The sequence below is a fragment of the Poecilia reticulata genome, linkage group LG21, assembly GCF_000633615.1.
Source record: "Poecilia reticulata strain Guanapo linkage group LG21, Guppy_female_1.0+MT, whole genome shotgun sequence".
Lineage (NCBI taxonomy): Eukaryota > Metazoa > Chordata > Actinopteri > Cyprinodontiformes > Poeciliidae > Poecilia > Poecilia reticulata.
Window position 1 is genome coordinate 13,674,715 of NC_024351.1, and position 27,516 is coordinate 13,702,230.

The following is a 27,516-nucleotide window of genomic DNA, read 5'->3' on the forward strand; positions in this document are numbered from 1 at the left end:
GTGTGTTTTACAAAGTTTTACCGAAATATTTAACTGAGACACAAAAGCATAGATAGATGATATCTGCATTGTAAATTGGCATGATGCTAAAATCTGATATTTGTCTGTTAATGTGAAGTCATGATTAAAAACTGCACCTCTTGATTGAGTTCATTACATTTTTTTTACCTATTAGATGTTGTAAGCAGTCTTCTGAATCTAATCGAATCTCAAACAAACTAATGTGTTGCTAAGTAATGTAAATACACATAAGGTGTGCTGCTGGCCTCTCTGAAGAGGAAAAAGCAACTGAGAACAGAAAAGCAACCTTGCCCAAATTCAGGAAATTGCTTCTCGTTGATCCACAATGTCAGGGAGCAGTGTTCAGTTATCCACCAAGTGTAAGTGAGTAGGGATTATCCCTAATACCTTGAATTTGTCCTGCCTATTAATGTAATCTGCAGTTATAAAGTCTTTCTCCATCACTGCAATGGAGTAGTCAATGAAATACTGTTATTTACATTCTTTGAACTGAGCCATTGTTTGTCATGTTTCACTTATTGGTCATGTATTATAGTTTCATTGGTAGATCAAATCACTGCAGCCTGATATTTTATTGGGGAATCAAATAAAAAAAAAAATAAAAAAAAAACTTTCTGCAAAATTCACCAGCTGCACAATTCTGGTTAGTGTAAAATAAGTAGTATTTCAAAAGAGCAGAAGAAATCTTATGTTTTTTGAACAATAACAATTTTTGTTGCTAATCTGTTGCTAAGAGATGAGTGTGTTTACTGGTAACCAAGTGCCATGAAGCAAACTTGCAAAATATACCAACGGTAAATGTCTTGTATCTAATCAGGTAAGCATTATTTCGAAAGAGCTTATGTTTTATGAACTATATAACCTCTTATTAATTTGGTGTTAAGAGATAAGCGGGCTTTTTCTGGTAACGAACTGCCATAAAGTATAAAGAGATTTTTACTTTTGTGTTGAATGTTTACCACTAATGACAAAAAAATTAATAATTTTCTACAAAATTCACCAACTGCACAATTCTTGTTAGTGTAAAATAAGTAGTATTTCAAAAGAGCAGGAGAAATGTTGTGTTTTTTGAACAATAAGAATTTTTGTTGCTAATCTGTTGCTAAGAGAGGAACGCGATTTCTGGTAACCAAGTTCTACAAAGTAAACAACTGATTTTCACTTTTGCAAAATTTACCAACTGTAAATTTCTTGTGTCTATAAGTAGGTAAGTAGTATTTTGAAAGAGCTTATGCTTTATAAATTATATAACTTATTATTAATTTGGTGTGAAGAGATAAGCGTTTTCTACTGGTAACGAACTGCCACGAAGAATAAATCAAGATTTTTAATTTTGTGTCAAATGTGTGTTTTGATAGTATATTTACCACGAATGACAAAAAAAAAAAAAAACTTTTCTGCAAAATTTACCAGCTGCATAATTCTTGTTGGTGTAAAATAAGTAGTATTTCAAAAGAGCAGAAGAAATCTTATATTTTTTGAACAATAACAATTTTTGTTGCTAATCTGTTGCTAAGAGATGAGTGTGTTTACTGGTAACCAAGTGCCACTAAGTAAACAGAAAGCAGTGCACAAACATGATCACAAACATTGCTAATGTAACTACTGCTCACATTAACGGTAGCCTTTTTCCTAAAATAAGCTTTTTAGCTATTTTGTTTATTTATTAGCTATCTTTAGTACACTGAATGGAGGAAGTCCTTGTAAGACAACAAGCTGATTTTAGCCCACATGCCACTGGCTGCATTTAGGCTAATATTACCATTTTGACTACCAGTAATTTCAGCTTATACACTAATTTTCACATACTGAATGGAGTAAATTCATGTTAGTCAACATGCTTGTGACTCTCCAAATGTTATTGAGTACATTGTAGTTTACTTTAGCATTGAGGCAAATTTTTAGCATCAGATTGCTGGGTTCCAACCGACAGACACACTTTGGCTGGCCCCGTTTAAATTTCTTCAGAAATTTTGTAGTTATAACTAGCTGTACTTGACATATACTGTTACAGAAACTCACAGTTTCAATGTTGGGGTCACATTGTATTTGGGAAATGTTTGCTAGTTGTGCGCATAAGAAAAAAATAATGTAGTTTACTGCAAGGTGAAACACTAGTTAAAATCAAACCTACTCAGAGTAAGTATACATATATAATAATTCCCTTCTCACCCTTCCGCAGATGGACTCCTTCATCCTCTGAGCTCGGGTCTTCTACCAGACGCCTGGGAGCTTCAGGGCTCTGCGGAGTATCTTGGTTGTGCCTAGAAATGCACATTTCTGGACTGAGAGGTCTGATGCTGTTCCTGGAATCTGTTTTAGCCACTGCTCCAGTTTGAGGGTGAGGGCCCCTGCGCACCTCGGCCCTGTAGACGCAGGGTGAATCCTAGCAACCTGCAGCCTCTCTTTGTCGGGAGTACCGGACCCCAGCTGATGGTGTGGACCCGCTGATTTTTGCCAGGATCGGTTTGGTAAATGCCAGGTCGCTGACAAATAAAACTTGTCATTAGAGATTTCTTTTCTCTCAAGCATTGGATGTTTTATTTATAACAGAATCATGAACAAGTGGTTTGGGTGACTCCAGCATTATTAATGAACTTGTACCACGGAACTGTGGCTAATTTAATGCCCCAAGGATGTCGGGCTCCGGTGGAGGTATAGTGACTGTTTTTAAAAGTGGTTATACTTGTAAACAGTTCCCTCTGGCCTTGTTTAGTAGCTTTGAGATTAGCCTATTTGAACTCGGCAGCCCTCACACTGTGCTGTGTGCGGCAGTCTATCAGCCAACAAAGTACAACAAAAACTTTATAAATGACTTTTCTGATTTTTTGGCTGATATCATGCCAAGGTATGACCGAGTTCTCATTGTTGATGATTTTTATATTAGTGTCTGTTGTCCTACTTCACCTATGGCTCAGTCATTTCTTAATGTTATCGATTCAGCCACTTAAGTTATTTGTCGGTGGTACATCCCATGTACCACCGACAAATAACTTCCCATGATGGTACCTCATGCACTTCATTCTCTGTTCCCTTTTGTCTGAGACATTCGCTGAGCACATCGTCCGTTGAGGCTTTGTCCTTGATGTATTTATGGATCTTGGATGTTTCGTCCTGGACAGTGGCTCTCACACTCACTTGTCCTCTGCCTCCTTCCTTGCAGCTCGAGTACAGTCTCAGGGTGCTGGATTTTCGGTGGAACCCTCCATGCATGGTTAGAAGCTTCCAAGTCTTAACATCTGTGGGGTTTATCTCCTCCTTTGGCCAGCTAATTATTTATTTATTTATTTATTTATTTATTTATTTATTTATTTATTTATTTATTTATTGTCACGCCCAGCTCAAAGGCGATGACAAAAATGGGAGACAGACAAGCGGATTTATATAAACAATTTATTTTATGAAAAATTATGCTCTGGGAGATCACCACAGCCAGCCAGAGAGAAGTGTGGGCCAATGCTGCTCATTCCGGCCTGGTCCGGAGGGCAATCAAGCAGACCAGTTACTGGCTAGATATCAGTATTTATCAGCTGCCGGTGTGTTCAATTAACAGCCCATCTACTTGCTTCCTGAAAAGAAAAAAGAAAAAGACGTAGTGGACTAGAGACACCGACTGAACAGGAGGGGATCATCACATTCCCCCCCATAAAAATGGAGTCCCTACAGGAACTCCAAAAAGACACAGCAATTTAAGTGAACAACTAGGTGACATTTACAATACTAACAGACTTTGCAGTCTTACCAAATTCACCAATTCAATCCCCACCTCAACAGTTCAGCCACCCTAGCCACTGGAGAAGCCTATAAGAAACTTGGAGAGAAGGGGAATGAAAATTAAATACATTAGATCTAAACACATGGTGCCCTTGATAAAGCATCTGCTACAATAATATCCAAGCCCCTAATATGGCGTATATTCAGGCAATAGGGCTGTAAAAACAACATCCATCGCATCAATCTGCGATTTGGACACTGCAATGAATGCAAAAATGTTAGGGGGTTGTGATCAGTATGGACCACCAGAGGAACACTGCCAGAATCCAGATATATTTCAAAATGCTGCAAAGCCCAAATTAGTGCCAATGTCTCTTTTTCAATGACAGAATAGTTCACCTGGAAATGGGTGAATTTTTTAGAGTAGAAACTCACAAGTCGATCAACCCCATCATCATCTTGCTGAAATAAGACAGCACCTGCACTACATCACTTGCATCCACATGCAGGTCAAAAGGATGATTCAGTTGTGGAGCTGCAAGAACAGGGGAGGAACAGAGGACAGATTTGACATCATGAAAAGCTTTCTGACAAGAAGCTGACCAGGTGTACTTCACTTTATCCTTCAGTAAATCTGTCAATGGGGAAACCACAGTAAAAAAGTTCTTACAAAAACTGCGGTAGTACCCAACAAGGCCCAGGAACTGCTGGAGTTATTTTTTTGTTGTTGGTACGGGATACTGCAAAATTGCAGTTACTTTGGCTTCCACTGGATGCACCATCCCTTGCCCCACCACCTTACCCAGATAGGTAACAGTGGCCTTAGCAAACTCACACTTGGACAAGTTAATGGTCAGGTGTGCTTCAGCCAGTCGTTCAAACAACTTACATATATGAGCCAGATGTTCCTTCCACGTATCACTAAAGACCACCACATCATCCAAATATACGGCACACCCTTCCAACCCAGACACCACCATGTTCATGAGACGCTGAAAGGTTGCCGGTGCATTTCGCAATCCGAAACTCATTACAGAGTAGGAGAACAGACCAAAGGGAGTTATAAAGGCAGAAATCTCTAGCTCTCTCAGACAATGGCACTTGCCAGTAACCCTTCAATAAGTCAAATTTGCTGACAAACTGAGCTGAACCCACCTGATCAACAGTGTTCCATGCGTGGCATAGGATAAGCATCAGATTTTGTAACCATGTTCACTTTCCGGTAATCAAACACCGCCCAGGAGCAAACAGACAACACTCTGGAGAAGATAAACGCCACCCTGGAGCAGATAAACGACACCCTGGAACAGAAAAACACCACCCTGGAGCAGAAAAAGACCACTCTGGGGCATAAAAACAGGTTGATGCTTAGAAACATCAACCTGGAGCAGAGTATCACCGAAGTGGAGCAGAAATACAAGGTCCCGGAGAAGGAAAAGATCGCCCTGGAGCAGAGAAACACCGCCCTGAAGCAGACAAACATCGCCCAGGAGCAGATAGGCAATGCTCTGGGGAAGGTAAACGCCAACCTGGTCCAGACAAACGACGCTCTGGAGCAGAAACTCACTGAAGTGGAGCAGAAATACATGGCCCTGGAGCAGAGAAACGCTACCCTGGGGCAGAGAAACGCCGTCCTGGAGAAGAGATACGCTGCCCTGAAGCAGAGAAATGCCGTCCTGGAGCAGAGAAATGCCCCCCTGGAGCAGAGAAACACCGTCCTGGAGCAGATAGACGCTGCCCTGAAGAAGGAAAAGACCGAACTGGAGCAGAATTACACCGAACTGGAGGAGGATTACAAAGATCTGCTGGAGAAAACCAATGAGCTGCTAGAGAAACACAACATCCTCAGACAGAAAAACAACATCTTGGAGGAGGAAAACGATGCCCTGAAGGTCAATCGCATCGTTCTCCAGCAGGGAAGCCTCACCTTGCAGCAGCAAAACACTGCCTTGGAGCAGCAAAACACTGCATTGGAGCATATAATGACTGAACTGCAGCTTGAAATGGAACAGCTGAACAATAGGCTGAGGGACATAGAGGAGCAGCAGAACCAGCTTCCATCTGAAGAAGAAACCCACGAAGACATCCAGTCGGTTACAGACCAGCCACAGGAGCAGCCATCTGTATTCAGACGAGTGGTCAGGGGCTTCACTAATAMACTTGTGAAAATGTATAAAACAGGCACACTGAGGTATTGGGTTAAACTTTAGTACTTCTAAATAAAGAAGTGTCATGAGAGCCCAAGCTTCATGCTTGATTGCCGGTGGCAGAAAAGCTTGAGGCCCGCAGGACTGCGGTGCTATGGGAACTTCACTCCATCGAACTCAGGTCATTGTGATGATTGAATGAATTATGTTTATGTCCACTAGGTGGAGAGCATGCATTTATGTGAATGCATAATTGTAAAGCATAGAACACAGAAGAAGACAGTTAAATTTTTTGATATTGAAAAAGCATATGACATGCTTTGGAAGGAGGGCTTAYTAATTAAGATGGATAAAATGGGAATAAAAGGGAAAATGTTTAATTGGATTAAGGATTTTTTWAAAGAATAGAACGATAGAAGTAAGAGTTGGGGTAAATTGTTCAAATATTTATGCTATACAAAATGGAACTTCAGAAGGTAGTGTATGTAGTCCGTAGCTTTTTAATATAATTATTAATGATATTAGTAAAGCATTATATGCAGATGATGGGGCATTATGGGTGAGAGGAGGCAATATTAGTATTTTAAAAAATAGAATGCAATCAGCAATTAATAAGGTTGAAACAGGGTCACATGAATGGGGGTTTCATTTGTCTGTTGAGAAGACACAAGTAATATGTTTTTCAAAGAAAAGGGTTAATCCTACAGTAGATCTTAGGTTATATGGGCAAAATTTAAAGCAGGTAAATATTGTAAGGTATCTAGGTGTAAGGTTTGATGAAAAGCTTTCATTTAAGATGCATATACAGAAGATTATTGATAAATGTAAAAAAGGTATTAATATATTGAGATGGGGCTGCACAGTGGCGCAGTTGGTAGAGCTGTTGCCTTGCAGCAAGAAGGTTCTGGGTTCGATTCCCGGCCCCGGTCTTTCTGCATGGAGTTTGAATGTTCTCTCTGTGCATGCGTGGGTTTTCTCCGGGTACTCCGGTTTCCTCCCACAGTCCAAAAACATGACCGCCCAGGTTGAGAACCGCTAATTTAGGGCCTTCATATTCTCTTTACTGAATTTGTTTATATTATGCCTCAGATTGTTTTTTTTTTTGTGTTTTGGGAGCTTGTGTGATGTGAGGGGTTAGCTACATTTGCAGGTGCAGGTCAAGTACAAGTTCAATTCATATATCAATCCAGTTTATTTGATGTGTGTGTGCATGTGCGTGTGTGTGCTGTGTCCTGCCTTTTTCGTCCCTATCTGTCCACTGTTTACAGCCCTCTCTGTCTAAATTGTCCCTAGTTGTGAGTGTGTGTGTGCATGGTTGTGTGTCCTGTGGGTCTCTGTGTTGCTCTGCGATAGACTGGCGACCTGTCCAGGGTGACCCTGCCTCTCGCCCGAAACGTCAGCTGGAGATCGGCACCAGCAACCCTCCTGACCCCACTAAGGGGACAAGGGTGTAAAGAAAATGGATGGATGGATGTATTGAGATGTTTGTCAGGCAATGATTGGGGGCATCAAGTACATCTTTAAAGAGAATGAATTAGGTTTTAATTCGCTCTGAATTGGACTATGGAAGTATTGTTTACAAGTCAGCTGCAAATTCATTGTTAGTCGATTTAGATAGAATACAAACTAAAGCGCTCAGAATATGTTGTGGGGCTTTTAGAACATCTCCAATTCCTGCTCTTCAGGTTATTACTGGAGAAATGCCACTGGACTTAAGGCGGATGAAAATGTCAGCAAATTATTGGTTAAATTTACAAGGGCATGAGGAAAGTCACATTACTCAACAGGTATTTAGASAATGTTGGGAGTATGGTCATAACATAAGGAGTTTTGGATGGGATGAAAATATTCATGCACATCATTTGGGGATAAATTATATAGCATGCTGTAAAACTGGAAGTAAATCTAAAMTTGCTCCATGGATATTTGAAATGCCAATAGTAAATTTAGAAACCAAAAAAATAGAACAGTCTTGTGGAGGTTTGTATCAAATTATTCAGCAGTATTTAGAAATAATGTATGAAAGTATGACACAAATGTATACAGATGCATCTAAAGAGGAAAATGGTAAAACAGGAGTAGCAGTATATATTCCTAAACAAAAAGTTTTTATAAAAAGAAGAACAGATAATTTATCAATTTTTTCAGCAGAAATGTTGGCAATTATTTTGGCATTGCAATGGGTGGTGGAGGTAAAGCCCAGAAAKGTATCTGTTCAGATTCAATGTCTTGCCTAACTAGTATTATCAGTGGAAAATCTGAAAGCCGTCAAGATCTTTTAGATCAGTGTTTCTCAACCTTTTTTGGCCCAGCCATACCAGTTTATTCCTCTGTATTTACTTTAGTTTCTTAGTTTATTCTTGCATTTTGTTCTTCATTCATTTCCATTTAGTTTCATTTGATTAGTATTATCCTCTCTTGGTTTATTGCTATGTCCACTTTAGTTTTTTCCTGTTGCTAGATTTATTTTATCKTTTATTGACGCTCATCATCAGTAATCTCATCACCTGCTGCGCCGCCTAATCGTCATGTGTTTCACATGATGTGTTGATTTTTTCACTGTTCAGCGTCGGATTCTCTGTTTTTATACCATAATTCACATCTAGTTTGTCGCTCCGTTTTATGTCCCGCTTCTCCTGTTTCAGAGTTTTGCGCAATATCTGCGTCTTTTTTTTAAGCCCCTAAGGTGCAGGGCGGTCGGGAAGAGTATCGATAGGGAAAAGGCAGACTGATATAAACCTTTTAAAACAACGGAAACAATTTCTGCATTCTGATTATTGAAATTTAAAAGTGCTGTGTTGTTCTATCACCCCCGTTTCATACCGGACCATTTACAGCACCGGTGTTAACACTATAAAATGACGGTTTCACCCATGGAGGGATTTCTTGATTTCTTTATTTAAATGGGTTCATTTTTCAGAGGGATACACAGCAAGGGTATTGTGATTTTAGCTAACAGTAGCAGGAGAAGGGAGCTGCGCCAAGAAGCTAACAGAAGCTAACAAACACTGAATAGAAGAAGAGCTGCCATCGACACAAGCATGGTTTATTGTTGCACAATACAGTTTTACCAAGTTGCTCAAAGTCTAAACTGGCATTGTTGTGCATTTAAGGTGTAAAGTTTACCTTCGGCCAAACGCCCCCCAAAGGCATCCCAGCGCCCCCCTTTTGTAAAAATGTCCGCCAGCGCCCCCTGCCGTCCTCTGAACGCCCCCTGTGGGGCGGTACCATCCACGTTGAGAACCGCTAGTATAAGCAAACTGTCAGGACAGTGGGTTTTTGGGTTTGTTTTGCTTTATTTTGTTCATTAAAATAACATCCACATAAAGTACGTCTACTGCCTGCTGTGTTTGTGTCTGCTGTGTTTGTGTCCACCGCCACACCACATCATGTCAAACCAGATGAAAGAGCCCATCTTTAAACATTTAATGTGTAATTAAATAATAAAGTAATGCCTTGTCACAAGACAAGGCATTTATTTACAGGAGTGTTTGGTTCAGAAATTGACGGTCCCCTATGTGAACCTTAGAGCGCTTGAGGAGGGAGCGGTAGAGAACAGCTGGCTGAAATTAGCGTTCATAAATCGAATCAACCTTGAGCTAATAGCCCCATATTCCACGGATTGCAAATATCCAATATCCAACTTGAAAACAACTTTGCTGCGGTCGGTAACACAAAGAAAACACAGGTGTTCTGACTAGTTTGTTTTGGTCTGTGGCCAACAAAGATGGCGCCGAGCAACTGCGCGTGATGTAGGTTCCAAAGCTCTATTGCAAATGTCCTTTTATCCATACTGTATTCCTGCAGGGTATCTGATTACTGGTAAGGCATAGCTGTTTATYGCACGRATCTTGTTCTTGCCATTGAGCTGGCTTCTCARGACTTGCCTTATTTGTTGGAGGTATTTGGCTGTGGCTCCTTTCTTTGTGACCTCATCAAGGTTGCTATTTGATTGTGGTATTCCCAGGTACTTGTAACTGTCCTCTATGTCTGCTATTGTTCCTTCTGGGAGTAAGACCCCTTCTTTGAGGATGACCTTCCTCTCTCTTTGTAACCATCCAACCACACTTCTCTGGATCAGTGAGTTGATATCTCGCTCGCTCTTGGCATACAGCTTGATGTCATCCATGTAGAGGAGGGTTAGGGTTACATGAATAGTGACCCCATTCTTGAGTTGGTATCTGTAGCCAGTCTTGTTGATGATTTGGCTGAGGGTGTTCAAATGCAGAACAGCAGTGGACACTTGTGCAAGTGGGTCAACCTTGCACAAGTGTCCATCAAATGTGGCATACCTTGATCAAAAACTCTGGAAAGAATCATAATTCTTTCCACGGGATGCTCTGTCCCCACTGCTGTTCTGCATAGGTCTGAACCCCCTCAGCCAAATCATCAACAAGAGCTGTTGGGTAAAACTAATCATTGTTTTATCATTTTATTTGAGTGTTTTATCTAAATGTGTTAAGTTACCTAACTGGTTCTGACCAGTTATTCTTTAAGGTTCTTTCTTTATCTATGGTGTAATTTCCCACTCAAGGGGTCCATCTGTTCTGTTATCTCAGCACTGTTCCACTGAAGGAGGACATAATAAAAGCCAATTTTCAAGCAGAGTTGAGCAGAGCTCACCAATCTTTGATCCCGGTGGGTTAGAGGTTGTGGATCTGTCCCTTTGCAAAGGAATGCATAAAAACCTCATTGGTTTTGTGTCTGGTTCTTTAAGGGTCTTGAGCTAATTTTAAAAACCCCAACAAGAGCCATCCTGTCCTTCCAAACAGACTCATATGGGATCCTCCTGGTCAGAGCCGTCACACACTCCTCGACACACAGCTAGTGCTGCATGGGGTGAGCCACTGGAAAATAGCAAAAAAAGACTTCACGGAGATGTGGCTCACTGTAGCCACCATCAAAGTCACCATATGGACCTCCAGAAACTTGCTGGTAAGCAGGCGTAGGCAGATGCCCCCGTGGCTGTGATCCGAATGGCAGCAGCAAGAAGAAAAACATACAGAGCTACAGGTGACGCGCCAAGGACACAGCCACAAAGAAGAATCACCTGCGCCTCTTTGGACGAAGGTGTCCCAGCAACGACAGCCTGGCTCTCCAGGTCAGGCAGGCGGGAAAGAGCAAACGGGGTCTGATCCCCCTCTGAGCATCATCGCTGTTTGGAAGAATGGGACAGCTCCGAACTTCAACAAGACTGGCTACGGATACCGACTCAAGAATGGGGCCACCATATGTCACCTCCTCTACATGGATGGCATTGACTTACTGATCCGCACCACCAGGATCTACAGCACTGACAATGGGATGTCATTTGGACTAGAGAAGTGTGGCAGATGGTTACAAAGAGAGGGAAGGACATAAAAACAGAAGGAGTCTCACTCCCACAAGGAGCAATAGTAGACATAGAGGACAGTTGCAAGTACCTGGGAATACCACAAGCAAATGGCAACCTTGATGAGGTCACAAGGAAAGGAGCCACAGCCAAATACCTCCAACGAATAAGGCAAGTCCTGAGAAGCCAGCTCTAAGGCAAGAACAAGATCCGTGCAACAAATAGCTACGCCTTACCAGTAATCTGGTACCCTGCAGGAATAATTAGCTGGCCAAAGGAGGAGATGAACACCATGGATATAAAGACACTCGGAAACTACTAACCATGCATGGTTAGTAGTCCCACCCCAAATCCAACACCCTGACTAAACACGACCCGCAAGGAAGGTAAATAAGGCAGGTGATTCATTGAGTTTTGGTTTTCTAAACTGAAGGAACCAAACCTTTAAAGAATCCTAAAGACCTTTATCTGAAATAAAGGCCCCTCTTAGAGGATTAAGAGGCAGAGTGACCACAAAGTTGATTTGTTGGATTCTGTAAAAACGTTTGTAGTCTAAAGAGGATAGGCCACCCAATTCAAGAAGAATGGATCTAAGTGGTTCCAGCACACAATCTCCTCCTCAGGGTGAATTGTTTGGAATAAATGCTGAACATAAATCTTTTGATAAATTACAGGCCTTAATATGTTTAATTTTTCTTTTGTGTGTTTGAATAAATAAAATAATTTATTTCTTAAAAGGATCAATCAATTAATTAATTTTATTTATAAGGGACCCTTTCATACTAAAAGCATCTCTAAGAGCTGGATGAACAATCAGCCCTCAAGTTTCTCTGACAAACTGATCCACAAACAGGAGCCATAATACTGGATAGATAATAAATGACTAAAACTATATGATCACATAAAAGGTTAAAATAAGATTCATAAATATAAATGTATATGTATAGAAAACTACAAGGAAAATGACAAAACAAACACTAATCAATTTCTATTTGCCTTTTCTCTTTCCCTCTGTCTGAGCCTCGCGCGGTACCTCTAACCTCAACTCCTCAAACCTGTCCTCCCATGGACCAGATGATGTCCCTTCTACAAAACCAGCCGATGAAAATGATCGAGAAGAACTGGAGGATCAAGAAGACTGAAAAGACCTCCATCACCTCCAGGGGACAACTGTCAGTCTCCTGTTGGGCATTTGGACTGAAAACTGTGTGAGACTGAGCTTTAACAACCTCCGCTGGTCTGCTGTCCAGTATCAGCGTAGAGGAAGAAAAGCTAAACATGCTTCGGAGCTGTGAGAGAAGACGACTCTGAACTGTTGACGCTTGTTTCATCTGTGAACAACATGGACATTTCCTGAGGGACAATCTGGACAACTCAAAGATCCAACGCCAAAACCAGTTGGACTGACAGGAAGCTGGAGGAAAGAGATGGGGGAGGATTTCGCTGCAGCAATGCCGAGACCGAGTGGGGGAGAGGGGCGAGAAGGAAGGAACAACMTGAATCCACATCAACCACTGTGAAGGACGACCTGTCTGTAATGTCCATCTARATCACGACTTTAAATCTGAAACAACAGAGCAACAGAGTGAGCAGCAAAACTTCACTCTACCAAGTATCAAATATTTCAACTTTTGACACCAAAGAGGACAATGTCCAGAGCAACAGCTAGTTTAGATGTTTCTGAAAGACTCTCCACTCTAAGAACTATTGCTGGTCCACTGGCGAGTGACCGAAGAGGAGAGTGAAGATTTACACTTTTCTGACAGGATTTAACAAATCCTTCTGAGCAGGCAGATGATCAGTATTCCTTTTCCTGTATTTTAAGAATATGTAATGTCTTAAAATGTATGGGATAATTTTTCGCTTGTCACCATAAAAATTGTAGAAATGTCCTTTTATATAAGACTTATGTCTTAAAGCACAGGTGTCAAACTCCAGTCCTGGAGGGCCGCTGCCCTGCAACTTTTAGATCTGCCTCTGCTGCACCACACCTGAATAGAATAATTAGCAAGGCTCTGGAAAACGTATCTACACAAGAAGGAGGTAATTAAGCCATTTCATTCCGGTGTTTTGTACCTGTGGCACATATAAAAACTGCAGGACAGCGGCCCTTGAGGACTGGAGTTTGACACCCCTGTCTTAAAGCCTGGCAGAACTTTCCATCCAGAACTGCTTCATGATTGATTGTCCTCTGAGTTTTGCACAATTCATAAATAAACCTGATTGAGTGATTTTACCTGAACAGTGCTTGGTAATAGTTTTTTTTCCACAACAATGGACAAAAATATTAAAGGATCTCAAGTAAAAGGCGTGGCAATTTTAGCTAATGTTGGACCTATGAGCCCATGCTAATATTAGCATATTAGCCTGCAAAGACTTATGTGTCATCTTTTTAAAGAAAAATTAACCTGTAACCATATATGCGAGTAGTAAAGGCATACATGACACATGAAAATATACTCAAGACAAATAACTCACCTTTAAAGAAGCTCTGCTTCTTCCAATGTGCAAATCCACAAATGCTCTGGAAGCTTCCCTCACTTTCCTGCGCAGGCGCACTGCTGAGCTGAAGCATTCACTCCAGTAACAAAAATAGTCAAATCCAGTTTACTCAAAATAACGTAGTCTTGTACTTTTCTCAGGCCAAACATGTACATTACTCACATTACTTGAGTTGAATAAACAATTTAGTGAGACTTGAGTACAGCATACAAACCTAATTTACGTAAGAATAGGTATTGTCTTTTAGAGTGTTCTAGGCACAGCCAAGATACAGCGCAGAGCCCTCAAGGTCGCAGGCCTCTGGTAGAAAACCGAGTTCAGAGGAAGAGAGAGAGCATTAAAAGATTTTACGATGATGGTTCTGGAGGACCCAAAAGAAATGCAGAAGTAGAGCAAGTAAAAAAAAAATTAAACAATACAAAAATAAATGTACAAAAACCAATCCCAAATCCCAAAAATGTAAACTGACAATAATGAAACCAATTAAATCTAAAAATAAATCAGAAGCAGTATCAAGCAGCATAGAGCAGAACAGGCGGATGAACTAGTAATGAACAATGGAAACCGGTGACTTTATACTCTTATATTGAGGGGCTTATAGAATGACATTGAATGCAGATGTGTTAATCAGGGGGATTAGGAGAGCAAACTTGCAGACTATGGGAAAGGCGTGGAACAGAAGTTTTCATGCACCGTTTCGTGTACCAAATGTAAATGCTTGTTTATGTAACTTCAGACATCTGATCGCTGGGTATGTGTGGCATGGAATCAGCAGCCAAACTGAGCCATCTGGTCCTACAGACTGGAACTGACCAGTCAGCAGTTAGCAGGCAGTTCTCGACCTCCCAGCCCCGCTCCCCCCTTCTGCACACTCATATCCACCCACGCACTGACAGACAGGCCTCGGCTCTGTGCGGTCTCCGTGGAGCCCTGATGGCCTTTGTGAGGCTGCCATGCTGGAGGCGACAGGCCTAACGTTCTGTTCCACCCTGACATGCTGGCTTCATTATTTCTCCGTTCAGGGGAGGATTTGGCGTTATCTGTCCTCCTGTGCATAGAAAAAAAATGAGCACTATTCCAGTTAGACAACAATGGCATTAAGCATTTTTTTTTTCTTTTTTCTAAAAATTCTCTAAAATTAATAAGGAGTCATGTATACAGCTCTATGTCGCCATGACATCCAGTTTAAGGCTGGATGAGGACGATAGTCTTTTCTGTTTAGAGCTTGTTATTGTTGACCTACTTGATGTGAGTTTTTTTTTATACTTTTAAAAAAGTTAAAATTCACTTAATTTACATACAGTTGTTGCATCAAAAGTCACAAAAAATGTTTCTCATAATTTAGATGTTTGGAGCTAGCTTTTAATAAACCCCAACAAACTGAATAAGGTGAGATTATAAACAACTATCCTTTCTTTATTTCTTACATATTTCAACCAAGTAGAGTTAATGTTGCACATCATCACACCATTCAACACACCAATATTTAGGGCATTAGAATATAATGAAGAATGTTGTTTAGTAGACAAAAACGGTTTTTCTGCAACGTTTGAATGGTTAAAATGGATTAACCGATGCATATAAACAACGTACTCTAACATTAACAACACAAATGCATGGAGTTTTGCACTTAGTGCTCAAATGGTAAAGTTAAACAGGAACAAAAGTTGTATTTGCTGCTCTATCCGTAAAGCAATTTCATTTTGTTTCCTATTTTTACACCTTCTGTGTCCAATGTTTTGTTTTGTTTTTTCCCCATTACTTTTTGTAGTTTATTAGACCATAAATAACCTTCTAAAAACTCTTTCATTTATTTCTTTGCTGACCTAGTTTCATTTAATTATTTGCTCTGCAGTGGCTGACCCAAGCTTTCAACCTCCTCCCTTGGTTACACAACGCTATGTAAACCTCTCTTACAGCATAAGTTGTCATAATGTCAAATCTCCCAACATTGGAAATCAACGAAGAACTATTAGTAGTCAAAACCTCTAGATCAACAGTGGAGGGGAGCACAAAGCGGATTTTGATACATTTATAATATACAATTCACTCCTTAATCAATTGTGCAGCTTTTCAGAGTTAACACCTCGCTTTCATGCAAACTGCAGCTGCTTATCTAGCTTTTATTTATGGTGACAGTTTGAGATGTAGAGACCATATCTTCTGGGGTTGGTGTGAAGAGCTTCAAACACCAACACCAGAAAGATAACGGGGCAAGGAAATGTTTCGAGGATGCAGGAACTAATTATTCAGGCATGAAACACAGCTGCCTGGGGATCTGAAACGCATTGCTTAAGATGCCAAGTGTGAAATCCTTCTCCCATTAAAATGTCTCATGCTTCTTCAAGAATATTGCAATCGGTGAACCTCTTCTGCATCTGTCGTCAATCCAGCACAAATGCAAAACCCTTTCAAAGGGGTTATGACTTTACATTAATTTAAAATTGATTTGTAAGTACAAATTGTTTGAAAAAAAAATCAAACAAAAAAACATTTTTACAATCAGAAAAAACAGCTTTTATCCAGACGTTCATCCATTTTCCGTACTTGCCTAATCTTTAGAGTTTTGTGGCAGGATCAGTGGTCTCTAAAGGAGAAGCAAGCCTTGGGCATGTCACTAGACAGTTACAGTAAATGATCATTTTCAAACAAATGCTGTATTTGATCATCTATAATATGGTTTCCAACACTACAATAGCACAAATAGCATACTTAATAAGCATCTCAATGGCTTATATGTAAGAAGTATCACTCACATCCACCTATATCTGCCTTTAAACCCAGTTCACCTTGATATATACAGCAATACTGGCCATTTTTTGTTGTTTTTTTCAGATCCAGTTATTAATTGGTTGATCATTTATAATTCATATTTTCTTCCTTGTAGTTCTATGTCATTTTGATACTGCCAAAGCAAACACAATAAGATGCATGATTCATGTTTGTCCATATGCATACCTTGCATGTGTTTCTTCACATTTTTGCTCTTTCAGCTGTTAAAAAGTTTTTGTGTGAGAGTTTTGTTTTGTAGTATAACATTGTGTTACTCATGAAAAGTTATATATATATATATATGAATATATAAACGGATTTTGACACATTTATTTTCAGACTGCTGGGTACATTGCACCTTGAAGAGACTGACATCTAGATGAAAACATTTGGGCTACTGTAGCTAAGTAACTCTCTCCGCCCATACTCCTCTCTCTCCCACTGTCTCCTTGCACACTTGGGGTTTTATTGGCTGAGTTTGCTTAACCTGCCTGAACTGCGGTATTTTCTCAGGACTTAGCTTCATCTGGGGGGGGCTTATCTACAGCGAAATCCAGGCTGAAGCGCTGTGGAAAATTCCCCAAACCAAAACGTGACAGAGTTTTTAGAAATGGGAGCATGGTGAGAGAAGCAGTGGGCACTGCTAGTTCAACACATCACTGACGCAGAGTCCAGGAGAAAAGAAAGGGCCCCGAGAAAGCACTCGTGACGTCACGGCCGTGAAGTTTTAATACATCTTATTGTCCTCTAAAGGCCTCGGAGGTTTGTTTGAGAACATTAGAGATCAAAAAGAACTATGAAGAACTAAAACCACAACAAACGGGTCAGAGAGAAAGCTGTGGAGAAGTTTAACTAATGGTTTGCTTATGAAGCAAGATCGCGAGCTTTTAAAGAACTCGCAAAAGTCTTTTATAATCCATCATCCAAAAATGGAATGAGTAAGCAAACCAAACAAAACATGACCATGTTGTCCTAGTACTAACAGACAACTATGGATCACGAATCTGACTTTTGTGGAAGAGTGTCACAAAGAAAGCTATTGACCATTCGCAGTTTGTTGCAAGCTGTGTGAGAAATACATCAAGCATAAAAAAATTTTTTCTGATGAGATCAAAATTTACATGTTTGGTGTTAATGCAGCAAGCAACATGCAGCGAAAAGGCAACATTACCCTTTGAACATTCCAACCTCACTTTAAAAAAATAGTCATGGCTGCTTCATGCTGTGGGATATTTATTTATTTTTTTATCACTTAGAGCAGGGACGTTGGTCAGACTTGACAGGAAAAAGGGTTGATCCGATCACATGGGATCCCCTTTACTTACTTAACGGAACCTTTCTATCTATTTGGCTTTTCACAGTATTTTAGATAAACATTAACAAGCAAACCCAATGATTAAAACACTTTATTGACTTGCTGCTCTGAATTTTGCTCTACAAAGCCCCAAAAAACAGCAGTGACTTTGCAGAAAAAGGGGCCTTTCACATCCCCGCATGAATACAGCTTGTTTACATTGACTACTGGTCCAAATTTTCCTGTTTACCCACGGATATAAAGCGGAAAGATGCGCTATCGTTACTCTTCAGAGAGCGTGCTAATTAAGGGTACGTTTACACGCTCGGTTGGGCTGAAATCACGGCCTCGAAGTCACGTACAGCCGGGCGAGACCTCCTTCAGCGAGGCTTTTCCGTCTCACTTAAAAGGTCCGCGAGAGGGGAGATGTGAGATAAAACCAGAAAAGTCACAGAAATGGAGGAAACCAAAACAACACCGAGGGAATGTGGCCCTGTTCTGTACAGAAAGTGGGTCGGCACACAATAAAACACGTAGCTGACAAAGCTTCTCGGGTTGTATCGATTTTATAACATGCTGTGTTCTAAGAAGGCATATCACTGTGCGTGCGTGTGCAATCAAGCGGCGTGACACAGTACAATACCCATTCCCTAGCCAAAACACAGAGGGTGGGACGCACTCTGGGCTCCGTGGTGAACCTTGCAAAGAGCTCACCAGTGGACGTGATTTTACACACTAGCTTATCAGACGGGGCACTTCCCCTCGGGTGCCCTTTTTTCCTGAAGCAGGCACGTCTGATCTCTAGTGAGGCACAGTACAGTATGTCCCAGTCTGCTTGCAGAAGCAGCCACTGTCCGTCTCAGATGACATGATAGGATCAGATTTATAAAGAACTTACACGATAAAATAACAGGTGCTACAAAAGGGGAGTGCTTATAAAGGATGATGCTGCAAAACAGTCCATGCAGTTGCAGTATTCTTGCGATTTTAAATCTATGCTTTTTATTAAAAACTGCTTCCTTAGTGGATTTCAGAGGCTTACACAGACTTACTGAGAAGCCCTAGGTTAGTGTTTTATTGCATCAAATGCTGTTTTCTGTTAAAGTTTTAATCCAGAAGGTCTACTCTCACCCAATACTTTTTTACATTTAATCTGGAATGTCTTGCAGAAGTATTCAAACCCATGGAACTAATCTAACACTCTGTCACATTGCAATCACAAACGTCAATATTTGCCTTTTTTTTTTTTTTACTTTTAATTCACCAGGAAATCCCACTCAGCCTCTTCTACAAGGGAAACCTGGTCAAGGAATCTGCCAAGTATCAAGTAAATTCAGGGACATTCCTTCTTTGCTACCTGTTTTATAATAATCTTGAATAATTACTTATCGTATATTTTTTTTTAGTCTCCAGAAAATATACTCAAAGCCATAGGAACACTGAAGAACGACCTCTTGCATTTTTTTTCCCAATTGGTAATGTTTAGCAGTGACGTATGTATTGCATACACATTATGAAGCTTCCCGGAAATTCTGTGCGCTGCAAACATCCCAAATGCTGAGTGACACGTGCCGAGCCCAACAAGGCCGCTGTTAATGTTAATTCAATATTTGGAAGAAGGGCCCACATGGACTCAACGACTTTGTTCACCTTCCACCACTATACAATTCTAAAACAAAGTGCAAAAACTCACAACCTCTCCTTCTGGTCCCTGATTGGCCCGGTAAAATTTCAACCACAGAAATAAGAAAAACATTTTCAAAACCACATATCATGCCATTTCATATTTACTGTATGACATTTAGTTGGTTTGTCATTTAAAGTCCTACTAAAATATACTAAATTTTAGAGTTATGACAAAATGTGAACATGTTCAAGGCGTATGAATACTAATACTAAAAAAATCCCTTATATTACACATATAACTCAAACACAAGATAATGCAACTTTAGAGCAACCTTTTATATACACTTACCCTGCAGAGTGAAAAAATATAACTGTTAGAGTTGACTTGCTGAGTTAGAGTCTGACACTAACCGGTCCTGGCTGTTGTTTTTACACTGAAACCGAGGTCACGTCAGATGATATATTACCTCTACAAACAGGAACCTGCTGAGGAAAAGTAGGCAGGAGGGAAGATTTTATTACAAGAAGATTTACAGATTCCATTTAAAGTCAGAGTAGCATGAACCGGTCATGTTTAATTGGATTTTTGGAGTTGATAAGCAACTAGAGGGCCTCATTTCCAGCAGCAAACAGAAACTACCGAATGTCGTAGTTTAGTTTATGTTTTCTTAGCTCTTAAAGAATGAGCTGCACTTAGAACTAAAAGTTCTGAAACGTTGTTGTTGTTGTTGTTGTTTTTTCTCCAAACAATGGCCTAAATCTTACTTACTTACTGGTTTTGGAGCGCTTAGCATCACCTTAGTTCACTTATGATTTGGGCTGGCTCTGCAGGCCAGATGTATAACATTTAAAACTATGCTGAATATATAATTTAGCAGGAAACTTTCACCACTATACTTGATTCATCTCTGACAAACCGCAGTTTTTTTTTTTTTTTTTGTAGATAGATTGTAAATTTCAGAAAGCCATTTATTAAGTTTATTTCTTATTAGCTGTTGTTCTACCCTTTGGTTCACCCTTCATGCGTCAGCATGTCTGACACGAGGATAAGTCAGTTTGAAACCGTTACTTGTAGGTACATACTGTAAAGTTTGGATGACGCACAAACCCCCACAGACTTTGGCCGTGTATGTCGTCACCTTTGAGAAACTTCCAAGTGGCTGCAACGGTGTGAGTCTTGTTTATTGTTGTCCCAAATTAAAATGTAACATTTCAGTTGGATTAAATAGAAGCTTTACACGTTGAGAATTGTGTTTTGGACACATTCTCTTTGTTTATTATATATCCTTACTGAACCTTTTGCTTGTTTCCATCGCCAGTTTCACACAGACCAGAAGGCTATGACGTTGTTTTTGTTTGTTTTTTTTATCCTCTTCATTGGGCGCTTAGATTTGATTGCTATAACTTCACATATTTCTGTATGTCCACTGCGAACTTTGCATAAACAAAATCAGCAATTTATGGGATCAAGCACTAGGCTTCACATATTTTAATCTGGGATTTTGCTATTTTTGTTGCTCTATAAAAAAGCTTTGAAATAATGAAATGAAACCACAACAGAATATCATGCCTTTCTCTGACGCAAACCTTTTTGTTAAATGTGTTGAACAGCAGCATATGAAAAGAGGTATAAAAAATAACAGCACTGACACTTTGTCGCTCATCTTCTCTGAGTGCTCTTCGGAGTTTTCGTTTTTGTTTCCTGCAAAGTGATGGAGCGTCAGTCTTTCACTTCTCTTAGATGCGCAGAAATGTGTCCTGAAACTCAGAATGTGAGAGTAAATTCTCTTTTCCCATTTGCATTTAACTGGTACACAGGCAGAAGTAAACAAGGAAGTTACGTCGAGCGAGAAAGCGGTTTCCAGCTACCAACAAAATAATCAATGTGAACTATGATCGCCATCATGTGGGGAAAACGTGGAACTACACCCTTTGGAGCCAACGACATTTTTAAATTTAACAGACAGTTGGTTTCTTTTGTTGATCTCTGTCGAAAACCAAGGATAATGCGCCCATTGTAGACAGAAATAAATTTTTAGCAACAAAAGATTTCCACAGAACTACTGAAAATCAGTAGATGATTGAATATTACAGCTCCTGTGTCTGGTCTTTCGTGAAATCCATTTCCTTTTTCTTAAGACGTGAATGTCAAATACTGTTCCTGATGTTGCTACAGGGTTAACATTTCATTTTGTCTTTGTGTTTTTACTTTCTTCATGTTTTAAGAGTTCACGGCACAATGCATCTCGGTCACTCAGGAGCAGAGACGCATAAACATGCACTAGATTATTCTACAATCAAGACTTATTGCTTCTATGATGATAAATGTAATTAAAAAGATTTTGTTGAGATTCTATTTTTGACACTTAAGAGAAACCTAATTCTAACTACCACGATATTTAAAGAATGATTTCAGCACGTGGGTCTGCTTTTGTGCATCAGAATGTAACAAAAAGCCAACAAAACATGTTAAGTTGCATCTGTTTCATAGCCCATTGTGAAAGGCATACTATTGTGCAAGTGTGTGCAAGGCAGCAGCGTGACTCAGCACAATACCCATTATCTAACCATAACACAAAGGGTGGAACACACACCGGCCTTTATGGTAAATCTTACACAGCTCACCACCTCGTGTAATTTTACACACTACGGATGTACCACACGCACACCCACGTGTGTGCCCTGTTTTTATGTATCTGGCACACTGGCCCAAGGAAGATCCAGTACAGCATGTTCCAATCTGTAAGCATAAAGTCTCATGTGACATTACAGGATCACATTTATCACCAAGCAATACAATGAGAAGGTTCCTGGGTTTAAATTTAGCTACAGAGGGCTGTATTATTTTTGGAGAATTGGGAGATCCATGCAACAATTTTACCAACTTTATTCCATCTTAAAAAATAAAATACAAAAATCACAGTGTGTCATCAGACAAACTCCAGCCATCAGCCATTTGAAAATTGCTGACCCAATTATATCTTTGCAAGACACAAACAAAACCAACTCATTTTTATTTTTTCTCCTCATACTATTTACCAAAAGATCCTGGTAGCTCAAAACTTTGCTCTTTTTTAAATCAGATCAAAGCATCTCTCACAGAGCTCTGGGTGATTTAAGCAAGGTTTAAAGGGCTTTTTTTTTCTTTTTTTTGGGACTTGTTAGTCCAGAAAATGAGAAAAATTATTGTTGTCATATGTTGAACACAACCAGTACTAAACTGAACATTCTGCAGCTATTTCAGTGCTGCTGTCTGCCTCTTGGCAGTGTCCATGCTCATTTTCAGTGTACGCAATATCATGGTTTCCTCTAATTAACTGCAGCTTTCACTGTTGCAGCGTATACAAAGAGAGGCAATTGGTACACTTGGTGACACATTTGACTGAAAAATGTTGCGCAAATAGAATCAGATTCAGAATCAACTTTAGTTGCCAAATACGCAAAAAAGGAACTGGCTCAAATATATGACTTTTGTAAAAACCCAAAAGTTTTTACAAAAACACATGCCTACTCTCTGAGATTGGGTAGCTCTCCCACACTTCTGAAAACACCCGGTCCAAAACTTACTTTAAAAAAAAGAGAGAGAGAAAAAATAATAATTAAAATTAAATAAATAAAAAAACTTCTACCTTTTAAAACAAAATTATTTATTTTCTTTTCATTAGACATTAACATGTTACAGTGTACATTTCTGTAGTTTCAACATAAGACCTCAATCTTCAACTGATTTGATCGGATTGAAGGTTCTAGAAAAGAAGCTCACAAAAGCTGATCTACACAAAGAAAAAGAATAAAATATCTCCCTGTTTCTACAAACCACATCTTATGCAAACACCCCATGTATTCTTACTTAGTGTTTGATGGTAATGCTTTTCACCTCTGTGAAGAAGTGATAGGAATCTTTCCCTCCCTCCCTGCCCACACCGGAGTGTTTCATTCCTCCAAATGGCAGATTCAGATCTCTCACCAACCAGCAGTTGGTCCACACTAACCCAGCTTGAAGCCTCTGGGCCAAACGGTGAACTCTTCCCACATCCCTGGACCACACAGTGGCTGACAGGCCATAGCGGACCCCGTTTCCCCTGGCAACAGCCTCATCCTCTGTGTCAAAGGGGCAAACGCAAGTGACGGGGCCGAAGATCTCCTCCTGCATGACCCGGGAGCTGTCAGGGATGCCAGAGATGACCGTAGGAGGCATAAAGTAGCCGGACTTGTTGACTTTGGGAAGGTCTAGGTGATTGACTCCTTCGCCACAGTGGATTACGGCTCCTTCTGATTTGGCAAGTGCCACAAAGCTCCGAACCTTGTGAGCAAAAGAGAAAAAAAAAATGTTTCATAATAAAGCACGCAGACAAAAAAAAAATACAGAAAAGAAATGAACAGCTCACCTTCTCTAGGTGCTCTTTGCTGATGAGAGCTCCGTTGTTGTTGCTTGGGTCAGATGGAGCGCCGGTCTTCCACTTCCTAGCTGCAGCTACAAATTTCTCCAGAAATTCAGAGTAAATGCTCCTCTCTACATAAATTCTACTAGTGCACAAGCAAATTTCTCCCTAGGATTAGAGAATGACAGAGAAAGTGAAGAATTTCATTTTTATCAACCCACAGTATTACTAAATGTGAGCTCTCAAGTTTGGACACTCGTACAGCAAAATAATTACAACCCGTTTTTGGTGTAAACTGCATTTGGTATGAGACAGTAACATTACAATCGGCCAGAGGGTATTTCAGAACAAGCGAGTTCTCGCCTTAAACCAACAGTGATGCAAGATTATTTTTACAGTAATGTTCAGGAATGACTGAAAGCATCAATTATTAGTTTTCCCGAAACAAATGAATTACACTGTTCTGGGATGTTTTCTGAATCCGTATTTTGAACTTGTATAAATCCTCCATACACTTCTAGGTTCAAAGTACATGGAGAACATCGCACAAACAAAAATATTTGAGTGTCTTAAGCCCGTCTTCGTCGTGATTGCCTCACCTGATTGGAGAAGCTGGAGCGAATGGTTGTCTCGACGCACTGCTCCAGGTCTGCGTCAGCGAAAATAATGGCTGGATTTTTGCCCCCCAACTCCAGGGAGATCTTTTTACAGTAGGGGGCGCTCCGCTCTGTGATGCGTTGAGCAGTTGCAGTGGAGCCGGTGAAGGAGATCAGCGGGACATCTGGGTGCCCAACAAGGGCGTCTCCTGCTCTCTGACCGGTGCCAAACACGACGTTGACCACACCTGGAGGGACGCCTGCAGAACAGAAAGCAGAAATAATAATAATAACAACAAAAAAAAAGTATTTTACATGAGAACATCTTAAGTTTATCACGTGCAGTCCTACCAGCTTCCTCCAACAGCTTGCACATCATCCACGCGGTCACAGAGGTCATCTCGCTCGGTTTGGCCACCACCGTGTTGCCCGTGGCGATTGCCGGTGCAATTTTCCACGTCAGGAGGTACAGAGGGAGGTTCCAGGGACTGATCAGGCCAGCTAAGCACACAACAATTACGATCTAATACACCCACGAGTCAAGCTAAAGCTCTGTGAGCTTTGAGGGAAACAAGCCAAACTCTCACCAACTCCAACTGGGCAGCGTATGGTGTAGTTCAGGCAGCCCATGTGGTCCATCTGGCTGCAGTCGGTGGTGTGGTGGAGCACAGACGATGCAAAGAAGCGAAAGTTGTACGCAGACCTGGGTATGTCCACAGTCCGAGCAAATGTCACAGTTTTACCTGCAGAGTTGAAGTAAAACTCATCACCAGTACTCGCTTCCGAACACAAATCGAATCCTGATAACCCAAATTGTGCGAGAAACATCACTATCAGTTTATCCAAAAAACTTAATGTCGCATGCTCAATATTGTATGCTATAATACAGCACTAGATGTTTGAAATAAGTTTCAAACATTCTGTTTACATACGTCATTATTAGTGTAATTTTATATGTTATTCTTGCATCTGGCTCAAGACAAGTATTTTGTCTTTGCTTTAGTTATCAATTATATATATTTTAACCTTTGGCCATACTGTGATCATGTAGTTAGGAGGTGAATGAACAATTTGAAAATAGGGGCTAATATATGCAGTCAATTGCACAAACCTCCTCCACCAGTTGCTCAATAAAGACACCCCAAGCATTATATTGTCAAACTTGCAATTACCATATGCTAAATTATGTAGCACAATCTCAATACATCTGATCTTTAACATGGTGCTGGCTACAGCTGCTCCTGGGAGGATTGGGAATGTGTTCTTGGAAATATGTCATCAATTTTCCTGGAGAGAATTTGATTATAATTAGTTTTAAACATTTAACATATAATGAAGGTTTTAAAATGGTATGACTTGATTCGTGTTGATAAAATGATGACACCACTATAAGTCACCTTGGTCCTTTGACTCGGCTTGAACGAGATCCTCCATGTTGGCTTCGATTAGATCGGCGAGCTTGTTGAGGACGTCTCCTCGCTGCTGTGGACTACGAGCTGACCAATGAGGGAAGGCTTCTTTAGCCGCTGCCACGGCCGCATCTACCTGCAGCCAAAAGACGGGCAGAGAAATGGTTAAAGATTAAAGGTTCCATTATCGGCTGCACATACAGTACAGCAGATTTTCTAGTAGGCTACTTGGTAAAATTAGAGATTGTTAGGATTTTTACTCATATTGCCTGACAAAACTAAAGTGAGTAAGTTAGTTTTTATGGTTCTGAAATCAGGGCTTTGTGTTCTTAAACTTGTTGTAGTTCATTTTGGAGTTTGTGTAGTTTAGTTTATTGTTCATTAAACCTCTTTGGTTTCTAAATGTATCTATAAAGATTTGATACAAAGACATTTTGGACGCTGCTTTCAAAGACTGAGTTGTGTGTGTGTGTGTGTGTGTGTGTGTGTGTGTGTGTGTGTGTGTGTGTGTGTGTGTGTGTGTGTGTGTGTGTGTGTTGAAGAGAGACCTAAGAAAACAACTTTCCTGTAGCTCCCTGCTATTGAGAGAGCCCTATTGGATTTTACAGACACTGCAAAAGCAAGTAAGAAAATACCTCAGTTGAATATTTTCTTACTCAAATATGAAAAGCTTTGTTTTCAAAACAGTCGACGAAGCAACAACGGAGAGCACCCTTCAACATTCCCACCCAGGGGGGCAGAAAAGTCAGCGTTTACTGACATGGGTGTTTAATGATTACTTTTGCGTCAACTCTGCAAAGAGCAAAGGTGCATCTTGCACCCTCGTTTTACAATGTCTGACATGTTTTACAGCCGATGTCTGAATTAATCTGCTCTTATGGTCAAAATGGTTCTGTTTAACAAGTTTCAGCTATCTTATTAAATATCATTAGCAACATTTACGATGAGGTCAAATTATTACAATTATAAATATACAAATGATGCTAAAAGAGGAATATTTTTACAGTTATTCATACATGTGGAAAAGAAAAAAAAATAATAGGATATTGCACCTGGAGAACGAAATGCATGTTAGACACACTAAAATACATCATGATCTTTATGTGACACTTTCCTACCTCTTCTTTGCCGCTGTCTGGTACTTTGCAGTAAACCTCACCGGTGGAAGGGTCATAGGAGTCGATGTGATTTCCACAGGACACAAACTTTCCCCCAATGTAGTTCTCCAGAACCAAATAAGAGCGCGGTTCCGAGCTTTTCGGCATGGTTGTCGTCAAAAGAATGCTTCCAAAAGTTAACTGCAAAAATGACAACAGGCTGCAACGGACTGGAGCCTCAGAGGCAAGTTTTACCTGAGCAGGGCATGTGCTGACCCTCCCACAGAGCAGCTTTATCTCTCGCCAGAGAGAGTCGTGTTCGCCAACATGACTAATGATTCTTCAAAGTCAAAACAATGGTGAGCGATTAACAACGAAGCTGCTAGCGCAATACGTAAAAAAATAGGAAAGCTACAGGTTTTTCCAAAACAGATCCATATGAATTAAGAGGCTACTGATGTCGCCTGAATAGAACAGAGTAGAAAACATAAACCCATTTTACAGACTGCCAAGATTCAACCAAATTCAAATTAATGGATGGGCAACTCAATAGAAAGCAATTCTAAACAATTTGGAGTTTTGTTGCAGAAAGAGAGTGACGTTTAACCAGCAGGATTCGAAAAA

The 27,516-nt window shown here is 40.3% G+C and overlaps 1 protein-coding gene and 1 long non-coding RNA gene across 2 annotated transcripts; one reads left to right on the top strand and one right to left on the bottom strand.

Moving 5' to 3' along the window:
- The first annotated feature begins 765 nt into the window (after positions 1-765).
- On the top strand, positions 766-2,549 carry LOC103457666 (uncharacterized). The gene is made up of 2 exons (XR_532461.1): positions 766-838; positions 2,204-2,549. It is a non-coding gene; the product is annotated as an uncharacterized LOC103457666 (long non-coding RNA).
- Positions 2,550-23,058: 20,509 nt separating this feature from the next.
- On the bottom strand, positions 23,059-27,177 carry aldh8a1 (aldehyde dehydrogenase 8 family, member A1). The gene is made up of 7 exons (XM_008397964.2): positions 26,914-27,177; positions 25,784-25,931; positions 24,974-25,129; positions 24,738-24,887; positions 24,390-24,646; positions 23,797-23,958; positions 23,059-23,711 (listed from the first exon to the last, which is right to left on the bottom strand). The coding sequence occupies exons 1-7, from the start codon at positions 27,058-27,060 to the stop codon at positions 23,259-23,261; spliced, it is 1,473 nt and encodes a 490-aa protein (XP_008396186.1). The 5' UTR covers positions 27,061-27,177; the 3' UTR covers positions 23,059-23,258.
- Between the last annotated feature and the right edge of the window lie 339 nt (positions 27,178-27,516).

What these genes read in the sequence shown, in the direction of transcription:
- aldh8a1 (XM_008397964.2), bottom strand. Translation starts at nt 27,060, where the DNA reads ATGCCGAAAAGCTCGGAACCGCGCTCTTATTTGGTTCTGGAGAACTAC. An exon ending in AGCCGAGTCAAAGGACCAAG is followed by an intron (nt 25,130 to 25,783) that starts GTGACTTATAGT and finishes TCAACTCTGCAG; the next exon opens with GTAAAACTGTGACATTTGCT. An exon ending in CAAGCTGTTGGAGGAAGCTG is followed by an intron (nt 24,647 to 24,737) that starts GTAGGACTGCAC and finishes TCTGTTCTGCAG; the next exon opens with GCGTCCCTCCAGGTGTGGTC.